This window comes from Etheostoma spectabile, chromosome 11 (assembly GCF_008692095.1).
Source record: "Etheostoma spectabile isolate EspeVRDwgs_2016 chromosome 11, UIUC_Espe_1.0, whole genome shotgun sequence".
Classification (NCBI taxonomy): Eukaryota; Metazoa; Chordata; class Actinopteri; order Perciformes; family Percidae; genus Etheostoma; species Etheostoma spectabile.
This window is the reverse complement of record NC_045743.1, coordinates 11490532-11503482: the sequence shown is the minus strand read 5'-3', so window position 1 is coordinate 11503482 and position 12951 is coordinate 11490532. Positions and strand designations below refer to the sequence as shown.

The window sequence follows — 12951 nt, the reverse complement described above, 5'->3', positions numbered from 1 at the left end:
ATGTATCAAAACAATCTACACATTTTGAAATGGTTGCTATATAGAGGTTTTTTTTTTTTTTTTTGCGGGGATTTTAAAATGTGTGTTTGCGTGCAGCTATCATTAATTTACAAAAGAAATTCCAGTTTCTCTGCCTTTACTAATTCCCTGCCTTTTTAGGTCATGTTGATGATAAGCCACAAACCATAAAATGGGCTGGGCTGGCCTTGTACCTGCAGTTCCTTCTCACAGCCAACAGATGGTAGCAATGTAACCAGCTTGTAAAGCGTGTAAAGTTGCCTTCAGCCTATATAAAGAGATTTGGATAAAGTCATTTAACATGACTGACCAGTCTATGACCTCATCATGTGATCCTGGTGTGTCACACATTGAACTAAAAGCCTACTTTTAGCTAAATTACACTTCTCTAGTCGACTCAATGTAAGTAGTCTACTGTGAGTTCACAAATTCTCTCTCTCTCTCTCTCTCTCTCTCTCTCTCTCTCTCTCTCTCTCTCTCTCTAGAGAGAGAGAGAGAGAGAGAATGTGTGTTTATTTAATACAGGGACAGTGCATATTAATGAACATTTCTGTCGAAACGCCAGAGTTAACCAAAAGGCTATTTTTCATCTGCAGTCCCTGATAGATCGTAAAGTCACCCTAAAAAGTAAAATTACATATTACATAACAACACAATATATTATGCATTGGGTAATTATAACTATTACAGTTATAAAATAAGAAAAGTTAAGTTAGATATACACTACAAATATAGCTGACCAACAATCAGACAAGCATCAGACAAAGCATGAACATATGCATATACACACACACACACACACACACACACACACACACACACACACACACACACACACACACACACACACACACACACACACACACACACACACAAGGCAAGAAGCCAGCAGGGGGTAGCGAGAGCAGGTCTAACGGTTAATGGAAATGTTGACAGCTCTGATTGTATATAAGCCATTTCCGAAATCCACACTTTTCCAAAATAGAATGATACAATCTCCCCTCACTGCACCTCTGGTTCTGCTCTGATCAGATGAGCAGATGTTGACAAACTGGTGACAAGGAGGGGATGATAAACCGTGAATCATTTTAAAGACAAGACGTAGATTTTAATATTTGACCATGTTTTCCCAGATGAGTATTCTGTGTTTATGTAATGTTGTAAAATGATGAAAAATGCTTGTTTTTTTTGTCCAGAATTTTAACAATTTGTAAAGTAATTGCAGAGGTTTCAGAGATGGAGCACCAGCTTGTGACCAGATGGGTAAACAGTAAGTGATATGGGAGTAGATTTTAATTTTTGCTGCCTGTGTGGACATTTGATGGTGAATGTGTCTAAAGTTACTGAGGTTGAATTTGATTCTATTACAGACCCTTTTCACATGTGATTTAAATGACAACTAACTCAACTTAAATGAAGTTTCTATGGGACTTGGTGAGGAACGTTGCTACTGTCTTTGATTTGTTCATCTGCAGGCAGGATTGTTTCAAACAAGCTGTAATATTTACCATGCAGTGTGTGAGCTTCTCAGCCACGAGAGAGATTATTACCATGAACATATACTACGGTGTCATCAGCATACATCTGCACAGAGACATCAGAGCAGACGGACGGGAGGTCATTTATATAAAGTGAGAACAACAATGGTCCTAAATTGGATCCTTGTGGGAGACCGGGGGACAGACTAAGGGCGGCTGAAATAAACGTCTGGACTCTGACATGTTGGGAGTGGACTTCTCCACTATATGAAAACACTTATCTGTACTTATAGCCAGCAGTGGAATAAGTATTCAGCTCATAAGTGGAAGTAGGCTGTTAGAACAGTGTACAAATACCTACTTACAATTAACAGGTATTTAAAATCTTAAGAGCAGAACGATTATGTAGCCTACTTACAGTAGGACTAGCCTACTCATTGTACACCATAATCGTCCCTGTGAGAATTACATTATTATAGGCCTGCATATTAGAGAATTATTGGATTATTACAACTCTTTTTTTTTTTTTTTTACTTTAGCACAGTAGGTTAAATGTGGTCAGCCAACATTTTATCACTGAATTGAAAACGTTGCATAGGATATGGAAAAATATAGTTTATTTAATGATATTGACATGGACATATTTAGAAACATCTGTGAACAGCCTGTTGGTCTAACCTGAATGGTTGGCCGTAGGTTTTCGTGATTACCATCAGAAGTTGCTGGTTTTTAAAACCACATTAGCACAGACTAGAGCAACAGGCAGTGCTTGAAGCAGGCAGGGCGGGTCTGACAACGTTTCCAAACACGAGCATGTTCCAGAAGCTCTATTTTCCTCTCTCAGCTGATAGTGACGTAACGCGTGCAGCTTAGAGCCGGCGCACACGAGGCAAACAGAGTTAACGGACTGCTTGTTTGGCGTGTTGGGGGGACCGTAGAGTAGACCACTGAGGAACAGCGGTACACTGCGGACATATTGTGTTGTTGAAATTATTTGGGTCGGGGCGGTGGAGAGGAGGACTGGAGGAGGAGGCTAGCTGTCTGTGCGGCTGTCACGAAGAGAGGGGGAGCACATACCAGAGGTACTGCTATCATAACTAATTCATTGTCGATCCAAACCGGTGGACAGACGGCTAAACTGCTCACTGAGTAGGCCGACAGACTCAGACGGTAGGTTCATAGCTTTGGATAGTCGTGATAAGTTTTAGCTACTGTCCATATACCTCACAGTTATAGACGCCCAACATTACCATACTAGGAAATATTATTTCTACCGAAATACTAAATAATATGCTAGATGCAGCTTAGCCGTATTGTTAATGCTATGTAGTTACTTGAATACAGACAGCACCTGTGCCTGCCCGTGTGTATAAGTTTGTGAAGGCCTGTCATGTCAGCAGCAGTTGCCAGATGCCATGGCGCTAGAAATAACATAGTAATAATACTTGTGTGAGCGCATGGCTCTTTCCGAGGGGGCATAGAAAGTTAATTTTAGTTATTTTATCTCAATTTGGTAGTCCTCTTCAGCCCTAAAACTGTTGGAAGTCAACTAATAAGATTGGCATGGTGGTGGACGCTGACTCTTGACTGTGGCTATAATGGAACTACTGACTGCACTGAGGTCTTATTTCAAGGGCACATTTTTAATTAGTACAAAATAAAGATTCCACAGCATGCATCATATTTGGGATAAACCTCAAATGTATGTAATAATGAAGTATTGCACGTATCTCAGATGAGTCAGTGGTCTTTTCATTGATAAAAATGAAAACAGTGCTAACCTAACCTTAAATAAAATAAATGACTGCTATTATCCCCTACATCCATAGTAATTTTTAATGGCCATCAATGTCTATATACTACAGTATGGATTCTAGTCTTAATCAATATGGCAGTCAACTCTTCATTACACAGTGCTTGTGTGATACATGGTGTGCCATTCCTTGAACTAGTGAAAGATTGCAGCTTTAAAGAGCACGGTTGGTTGAACTTTAATAAAACTCTGTCGACTTCTTTGGCAAAATGAATTTTAGATATTCATTGGAACTTTACAACAGGCTAACGATCAGTTGACTGAGGTGAATTTAAATACTGTGAATCAATATTATTATTACACATAGACACTTGTTAACACCCAGCACACAAGTGTTTCAATTACTCTGGCAGATTAGCTCCCTGCTTAGGTTAAAACTGGGCAAAGCATGTAGGAAATTACTTGATGTTAATAAACACCATGTACAAATAGTGAAAGGTGTCCTGACACAACAGAGGTATCAAAACTAACACGATAGAGAGGTGATGACTACAGCTACTATCAAAATAGCTATAGTTAAAAACGTTAAAAAAACTAAAGAATTAGTCATAGATTTCAGAAGAAATAAGATCACAGCTGATAATAAGTGAACACATACAAGTATTTGGGCATTGTTTTTAATGACAGGCTATCATGGTCTGGTCATGTTCACTCACTGATGAAAACATTTAGTCCAAGGGGTATACTGTATGAGGAAGTTGCAGTCGGAGTATGTAGTGTTTGGAGTTACTGTGTGGTGGGGTGGGGTGGGGGGGATGCTGGGGTAACTGAGAAGGCCAGGATTGATAGAGTGACTAAAAAGGCTGGGGAAAGGGTAGGAGAGTTAAATACGGTGGATCTGGTGTATGACAATTGTCTGGTAAAAATGACAGAAAATATTGAGGGACCCGGGTCACCCTCTTCATGGTAATCTGACTGGCAGGGTTATGGAGCGTAGTGGGAGGCTAAGACCTCCTGAGACACACACTAAGCGGTATGCACTCTCTTTTATACCTCAGACTATCAGACTGAACCACAAGCACTTTAAACGTACATTTTTATAAGTTTTTACTCTACTGTATTTATGTATAATATTGTACTGTATAGTGTATTTATTGTATTGTATTTATTTTAGTATTTACAGGTATTATTGCAGGTAGAGCACTGTATTTTCCATTTTTATGGATGAAATAAACTTGATTTGACTTGATGTCAATCAAGTTTTATCTGTAGATGCCCACGGTCCTGAGAAAAGTTCCCAGTAAAAGGAATTGCACAATTCCATAATCTGTATTTGTCAACACTTTAGTGTACAGAATGATAAACAATCATAGACATTACACGCCTTTTTTAGCCGTTCCTCAGGTTGCTATTGTTTGCATATGACCATTTTTTCTGCAAATTAAATAAATAATGAGCACAGAGTTGTTTCTCTGCTCATTATTGTTTTAGATTTTAGGAAATACCATAGATACCAAGGTTTTATAAACCTTTTATGATCAGTGATAGGAATTTGATAAATGCACAATGTGTGTGTCCAATCCGAGTTAAGTATATTCTGTACTGAAAACTTTTGTAGTTGTATTTTTCTTTCAGGGGCAGCGCTGTGAGGAGTGACAGGAGGCAAAATGGTGGATTACTATAACATTCTGGGAGTATCCAAAACAGCCTCTCAGGATGACATCAAGAAAGCGTGGGTATCCCGGAAGTGTTGGGGCTCACTTTACACAATTCATAAACAATAAAGCAATATTTTCCTTGAATATTCAATATAGTTTACGAAAATATGTTTGGAGTTTACCTTCTTACATGACATCGCCTGGTTATGTAAGCCTTGAAAAACGTAAGGCCGCCTCAAAATAAGCAGGTTCTTAGTTTTATGTGTCTGGATTTTTGACCTTCAGATTCCATTTAACATTCTAATTTACAACATGATATACACACAATGACAAAACACCATAACTACAATATCTCAATATACATTGTAACTTAACCCATTAATAGAGGTTTGAGAACTACTAGTATGACAAATACAGACTTCTCAGAAACATGGAATGGCCTCAGTAGTCTGGTGTCTTATTTCTCTTATGGCTATTTGTGGCTCTCCATAGTGCATTGTTTTTTAAAAGAGACCATAGTACTAGTACTAGTATGTCTTTATCTAGATATATTTACTTGTATGTACAGAATGAGTTAATGTCTGTGTTTATGTTGTGAGTTCAGGTACAGGAAACTGGCACTGAAATGGCATCCAGACAAAAATCCAGATAACAAGGATGAAGCAGAGAAAAAGTTCAAAGAACTGGCTGAAGCCTATGAAGTGCTATCTGACAGTAAGTCAGGGCAGTGTGTATCTGTATATACTGGTTTATGGATATGTGTGTGTGTGTGTGTGTGTGTGTGTGTGTGTGTGTGTGTGTGTGTGTTGTCAAGTGGCTGTTGGGGGTCGATCTGTGTTGATGCTGTGAATCATAAATCTGAAACTCTGTGTGATTATGTCAGCCTCTTCAGTGAGGAACTTCCTTTATAGAACCCATAAATCAGTTGTTAACGTAGGGGTTATACTTTTAATTTAATGTGGGTCACTTTTGGGTGTTTGTATGAGCAACATGTTTTTGTGTCTGTGGATTTTTATTCCATCATTAAATTGTACTTTGTTACTCTTCTACAGCTAGTAAGCGTGATGCATATGACAGATATGGAAATGACAGAATGGGACACACAGGTAAATGAAACCCTGCTCCAATAAGATATAAAGACATTATTGCATCCATTACCATTCCTTCTTCCCTCCTCGCTCTCGTTTCTTTTGCCCCTTTCTTCATTCCCTTCCTCACATTTCCTGCATCTTCCAATTCATTCACCTTTCCCTGTTAGATTCCCTAATAAGTTTATCTCCATCTAATTTTTCTCTCTCTTGGTTGCTCATCACAACTTAATTTTTCAGGTTACTCCAGCTCAGACGTCTCATCAGATTTCCCAGGATTCACCTTCACATTCCGCAACCCAGATGACGTGTTCAGAGAGTTTTTTGGCGGCCAGGATCCCTTCGCTAACTTCTTTGGTAAGTTATATACAATACTTATGTGGGGTTATATTAGCATTTTAATGAATATATTGTTCTGTTCATATTAGTAGGATTTATTGGGGTAGGGCACTAAATTCTATAATCAAAGTAATTGTCTTATTTTTCATTTAAGATCTTATTTTTGATGGAGACCCTGTGGACACAGTTAATGACTTGTGGAGCAATAATTACACCTATGCCCTAATAACAACTAACTTCTTAGTTGACATAAAACCTACTGTAACATTACTCCTTACCTAACAGTACAGTATTTAAATAATGTCTCACTTTCTCTCATCCAGATGACTTCTCATCCTTTGGAGGCTCATCCTCTCGCCTCGGCCCCAGTCGGTTCTTTTCTTTTCCTTCAGCAGGAGGTAAACAGTCACATGCTGACAGTTGCGTGATGAATACAGTATCCTGTACTGTCGAATTAAACATGACATATCGTTTTGTGACCATAATGTCCAAAGCACTGGTCGTTGAACAACTGCATCATATTTTATTCTGGTCCAGTTTTGGAGTTTTGTCAATTTACACAACACATGCACAGCAGCAAAAGCAGCTTAATGCTGACGGAGAATAGTTCACTGAAATATGAGCGAACTGTGTTTTCATTTTTGTCAACATGTAAATCTTTTTGTTAAAGAGATAGAAAGCTACCAAATTTTAAAATCCCTGTAAGGTGAAAAAAAACATCATTTGTTAAAATTGACACCTCAAAACATAGTTACAGTCAAAAATTTCACGTTTGTTATCAAATCAATGCAAAATGTATTATTACTAGCTTATAATAATAATAATAATAAGAATAATAATAGTAGCGATACATATGCTCCAAACTAAACTACAGGGTAACTCACTGGTTTAACTCATCTGTGTCACGTTTCAGGGAAATGATGACTCAAACGCAGAGATAGGCAGGCAGGAAGGAGGAGTTAATGTTGAAGTTTATTTATCAAAAACAAGGAAATACCAAAAATCCCAAAAGTCCAAAAGAAAAACAATGAACACAAAACGGTAGCATAGATACAGGGAAAAACTCACAGGGAAAAATAAAGACTGCGGGGGAAAGTCCAAGCGCTGACAAGCCGACAGGAACAGACACACCAACAAACCAAACACAAGGATCTGACAGAGGACAAGGGGAAGACAAAGAGTAAATACACAGGGTAACGAGGGAACACAAGGCAGGTGACACAAGGGCTGGGAAACAGGTGAACATCAGGTAATCACAGGGGCGGGAAAACACAGGAAGTAAAACTAGACAAGACAGCACAGAAAACCAGACTGTCTCAATTAAACAGGAAACATTACCTATACAAGACAAGACCAAAAATTACACAATCACAAAGAGACAAGACACAAAAACAAAATACCAGATAAGAATAGAACATTAAAGAAAGCAAAATACCAAAACCCTAAAAATCTGACCAAAACACTTTTCTTGTTATTTCTTCCTTATTTTCTCATATTGGGACACATGTCAACCCACACTTTCTATGGCAACAACACAGGAGTGGTATTATCTTTGCATATTCCATAATAATAATACATCAAAATGAATCAGTATCTCTTCTCTTCTCTTCTCTTCTCTTCTCTTCTCTTCTCTTCTCTTCTCTTCTCTTCTCTTCTTTTTTCTTTCCTGATCATTGTCGTTCTTCAGTTGATTTTACCTCCTTCTCCTCTTCATTTGGTGGTCTGGATGGGATGGACAGCATGGGCGGAGGGATGGGCAACTTCAAATCAGTTTCTACCTCCACTCGCATCATAAATGGCAAACGCACCACCACCAAGAAGTACGTTATGCCATCTTTAGAAACGTTGCCCAACTTGGGAAATAAAAATAATAATTTTTAAAAATATTTCATGAGCGTGGGTTGTTATGAGCAATGCACTAATATATGATATATATTTTAGAAAATAATCTGAAATTTGTAATAATTCTACAGTTTAGTATGGTAACGTAGTTTCTGATTTGGAAAGTATTCTCACATTTCTAGTTTTTTATGCCTAGGGTGTGATGGCATTCTGTCATGCAAATGCAGACACTCATACACCCAGACTAAAAACATTGATGGAAATGGAGAGATTTTAAATATACCATTAATTTGTGAATGTGTCTTGCTTACAGGATAAAGGAAAACGGGCAGGAAAGAACAGAGATTGAGGAGGATGGGGTGTTAAAGAGTGTCGTAATAAATGGTGAGACACACACTGAATGGTGTGACAGATAAACTTAGTTTTATGTAATATCTTCTGTCCCTTTACTTTCTTCAAACTAGTTTTGTGCAAACAGTTTCAGTGAAATTGAGTGCTTCTACAAAAGTAGCACTAAATCAAACTTAATTCAACAGATTAACCTAAACTGGTACCACATGCAAGATAAGTAATACATACGAAGATGAACTACATTTGTTTATTACAGTAGAGGGCTTTCAAGTCAAATGTTGGAATTTTTAAAAACTATTGTGTAAGCAGAGGTTTTAGATATTGGTAAAGTATGGCACGGTGACATCCCTACAGAATGCTCCTCCTAGTTATGCATTTCTGCATGTGTGTGTATGCAAATGTTAGTCCATATGTCTTGTGCACACATACACAAGTGTGTTGTGTGTGTTATCAGGTGTAGAGGATGAAATGGCCCTTGCACTGGAGCTGAGTCGACGAGAGGGACACCCCCGGCACTCAACTCAGAAGCCACAAATCCAGAACAGATCACCTGCCGAGTATGACAGATCCCGCCCCAGCCCTTACTCTGCAGCCACACACCGGTCATTCAGCTCCGCTCCCTTCTACAACTGCGGGGTTGTGGGCGGCAGCGAGGATGATGAAGAAGATGAAGACCTGCAGATGGCTTTGGCATGCAGCCTGTCAGAAATGGAAGCCCAGCAGAGAGCAGCTGCAACTGACTTCATATCAGGTGCTGGGGGTGGGGGCAGAGCCATGATTGACAAAACCAGTGGTCATAAAGGAGGCAGGGTTGTTAAGACTACGAATTTGAATGTGGCTGTTAGTAAAAAGGTTGTTACAGGAGAGAGAGATGAAGAGGGGCAGTTTAAAATGGGCCCTGGGCCTGGAGCTCGGTGGGAAACGGAGAGAAATGGAACCAGGGAACCAGACTTCTCTCCTGAGTCATCCACAACTGCCAGCACTACGCCGCTAAGCCAAAGCACTGAAGAAGAGTTTGCACCTGCCATGAAAAATAGTGATGGCAGTGTGAAAAAGAAAAAGAAGTGTGGCTGTACTATGTGCTAATGCAGTGTTGGAGTGTGTGTGTGTGTGTGTGTGTGTGTTTGTATTTGGGTGTATTTGGGATGCCTTATTTTTATACTTACCTCAGTGTTGCCTACAGCCCGACTCTAATGTGATGTGATTGCCAGCCTCTTTCAGGCAGTGCTTCAACTGATCACAAGGCTTTCATGCGGTCTTAACACCTCTAAAAGAGACAGTAAGTCAACCTTGACAGGGTTATACTTCCACATAATTTGCCAATACAAGCTACAAGATCAAACAGAATGCAAAGCAATACAGAGGACTGCTTCTGAACGTATGTAAATAAACCGAAAAGAGTGGGATTGGGAGGGTTTTAGATGTGGCCAAGTTGGTAGCAATTTAAATCCCAGTAAGGGCAGAGTGTTTGACAGTGTGTGTTTGGGTCAGTTGAGAAGTTTCTCATTCTGACTCTCTGGCAAAGGGAATGTATTAGAACTGTGTCACATGCCCAGTCTGAAACAGTAGATCAAAATCTAAAGCAGGCCACAGAAGTTAAATAAAAACACATAAAAAAGATTGATTAATAAAAAATCCTGTTCATTGGTCAGCTGATACTAATTTCTACAATATTTATTTATAAACGTAGCTGAAGCACAAACACAAACTGCAAATAGACCATTTAAATACACACCAAGTAGCTAGTCAGAATTGTTCAAACCGGGAGCTCAGCTTCTACACTGTTGTAGAGTTGCAATAGTCAGGGGCGACACTTTTACATCACTTTATGAAGTTGTAAGTCAAGGCTACGTGTAGAATGTGTACAGCATTATGACTGATTGTAAACCACAGTTACAAATAATCATTATATAATTTTTTCATATTTCCTCCTTCTTGTGCCTTTGCACATTTTTACTACTTTACTCTGTGTTTACTTTGAATACATTACCACTGCAAATGTGCCAAGTTATAAAAAAACAACTGAATGTATTTAAAGCAAAGCAAATGTCAAAGCTAGACAGTAGTAATTGAGAATGTTGTCAGGTGTTCCGAGGAGTGAGAGTGGTCAAATTCAACTGCATTATGATAGCTGTTCAAATGTTTAAAAATATGAAGCTGAGCTTCATCGCCCAATCAATGCTAAGTTTGATTTCCCTTGGACTTGTGTGAACTGTCAGGGCAGGGGAGGTACTGTAGCTGCGTTTCCCTTCTATCAACATCTGTTGATTAAGTGTAACCTAAAGCTATACACTAACTCCACCTTTGCTTAGTCTGCAGAACTACACAGACTTTGAGTGCTGAAATAAGATTGCAATCATCATTAAAATAAGAATTTTTAATCTGCCAAAATACATGTATATATCTATATATAGTCTATGTTTTGGTTTTCAAATTGTGATGTATTTGTTACACACACACACACACACACACACACACGCACACACAGAGACAGTCATAGTGGAACACTAATATAACAGTTTTAAATGTAACTTGTTGCTGTATCTGTGAAAAAGGCTAATTCACGTTGGTGTCAAAATCCACAAAGGTGTTAAAAATAATTACTAGTACCAGTAATATGTTAAAATAATATTTTTACTATTGTTCAAACACAAACTTGTCTCAGTAAGTACCTTATTACAGACAGTGTCCCTGTCCCTCTTCACACTGCTCGTAGAGCACAACACGTTCATTTGGTTGTCATATATTTTTTCACGAGTGCCTGATATATTTAGCATTGCATGACTTTTACTTACACTTTAAAGGATAACTATCATCACTGCCAACAATTGTGAAAACACGTCATCAGTTTCGAAATTCCAATAATTATTTTCTAGTTTTTTAGGATTGCTCCTCTCCAACTACGTTATTGCGTTTGGAGAGGGAATGAGAAAGAGGCAGATGGTTTCGCCTTCTTGAAATATATATCCACGTGTTTTATTTGTATGACATTGAAATGCCATGTGTTTTTTTAAATTTTATTTTCAGATTGTTAAAAGGGAAATCACAAATAAAGACTGAGCCGAAGAGGATATTTGGGATATTGGATTTTTTTCAGATTGTGCCAGTAATATTTATGTATTTTCCATTAATTATAACTGATTTCATGCTATACTAGTACTACCATTACTACAAATAACTACAAATGATACATATAATGCACTGCAGCGCTGCTCATTCTTTCTGAATCATTCCTGGGTTTGCTCTTTCTGAATCTCTTTAACAGATGTAGATCAGCCATTTTAAAAAGAAAGAAATTGTTCCTTATATTTACTTTTTTTCACTATATATACCAACAGAACTTGATAAGTATGCTAACAGTGGATTTCATTCAGTATGTTGTCCAAACCAATGTGTCCCTATTTACTTCCAATACCATCCTAACCCTGTACACTCCTTCAAAAGCTGTGTGATCATTATAATTCTGCCTGATTCTCATCTGTTCATCTCATCTCTCTGCTCACCCATGACCTAAGTTTGTTTTAAGATTGTTATTGCAACTTTTATCTTGTAATAAAAAAGACATTGATAATTCATTAACAAACCAAAAAAAATGGCCATGTACAGTAGATACAGTAGATCCATGTAGAGCTATCCTCCACCAATCATTTCATATTTGAAAAAGTCACTGAATATAACTTAATTTCACACTTTGGGATCTAGTTTCCTCGGCTAACAACATGCTGGTATCAGATCTTAATTCTTATCTTGCATTGTCATGTTGTGAGCTCTTTGCTGTAAATATTGTGACATCAAATAATACAACATTATTTTGCAACATTAAATTGGAATTTGTTGTTTGTCTTACACGTCCTGCTTCCTGTTTCAGACTCAGACTTCGAGGCCTTCACAAGCTAACCTGATTGGCTCATGCTGTGCTGTTCCCTAGCCCGGCTTTGAGGTAAAGAACCAGCGTGAACCTGAAGCACCCTGAAAAATGCCCCATAAGCCCCATGCAGATGAAGAAGTTCCATCTTGTTTTAGAAGTCATTTTTATATCAGGTGTTGCCTACAGTATTTGCGTAACTGATAAAGTTTAACATGTCCTTATACGTTTATTCTCACAGGTCAAATTGCCCATGATGCACTTGTCTCCCTCTGCCCACCTTGGCTCCTACCTGCTGAATGACACTTAAAAAGATACAAATGTGTGTTTTTTATGTATGTGAGTGTGTACATAGCTCATTGTGTAAACTGGAAAGTTTTTATTTTGAAACCTAAAGAAAAAGTTCTGATCATCTCTGCATTGCACTAACAATGTTTCAGCTGCATTTAAAATTTTCCTGGATATCCGATGAATAGGACAAAAAGTGAAATGGTTAAAAACATATACAACAGAGAAAATAAAGCATTTCCTGCTCTGTCCATTGTAGTTTATCTTTGTA

At 38.2% G+C, this 12951-nt stretch overlaps 1 protein-coding gene across 8 annotated transcripts; it reads left to right on the top strand.

Annotated features, from left to right (window-relative positions):
* Positions 1-345: 345 nt before the first annotated feature.
* Positions 346-12931, top strand: dnajb2 (DnaJ heat shock protein family (Hsp40) member B2). 8 transcript variants are annotated; one of them, XM_032529096.1, is made up of 11 exons: positions 2296-2666; positions 4868-4981; positions 5512-5621; positions 5960-6013; positions 6236-6352; positions 6658-6732; positions 8022-8154; positions 8490-8560; positions 8982-9278; positions 12396-12467; positions 12634-12931. In XM_032529096.1, exons 2-10 carry the CDS (start codon positions 4917-4919, stop codon positions 12422-12424), a joined length of 951 nt encoding a protein of 316 aa, XP_032384987.1. In that variant the 5' UTR covers positions 2296-2666; positions 4868-4916; the 3' UTR covers positions 12425-12467; positions 12634-12931. The 8 variants fall into 8 exon arrangements, with proteins under 8 accessions (XP_032384985.1, XP_032384979.1, XP_032384984.1 ...); XM_032529094.1 differs by lacking the exons at positions 2296-2666; positions 12396-12467; positions 12634-12931 and adding an exon at positions 346-389 and having other exon boundaries at positions 4883-4981; positions 8982-9613; XM_032529088.1 differs by lacking the exons at positions 12396-12467; positions 12634-12931 and having other exon boundaries at positions 2280-2666; positions 8982-9920.
* Positions 12932-12951: the final 20 nt, after the last annotated feature.

Excerpts from the sequence above, each read along its gene's own strand:
- dnajb2 (XM_032529088.1), top strand. The coding sequence starts at position 4,917 with ATGGTGGATTACTATAACATTCTGGGAGTATCCAAAACAGCCTCTCAG. Across the intron at positions 5,622-5,959 it reads CTATGAAGTGCTATCTGACA|CTAGTAAGCGTGATGCATAT; the intron begins GTAAGTCAGGGC and ends ACTCTTCTACAG. Across the intron at positions 8,155-8,489 it reads AAACGCACCACCACCAAGAA|GATAAAGGAAAACGGGCAGG; the intron begins GTACGTTATGCC and ends TCTTGCTTACAG.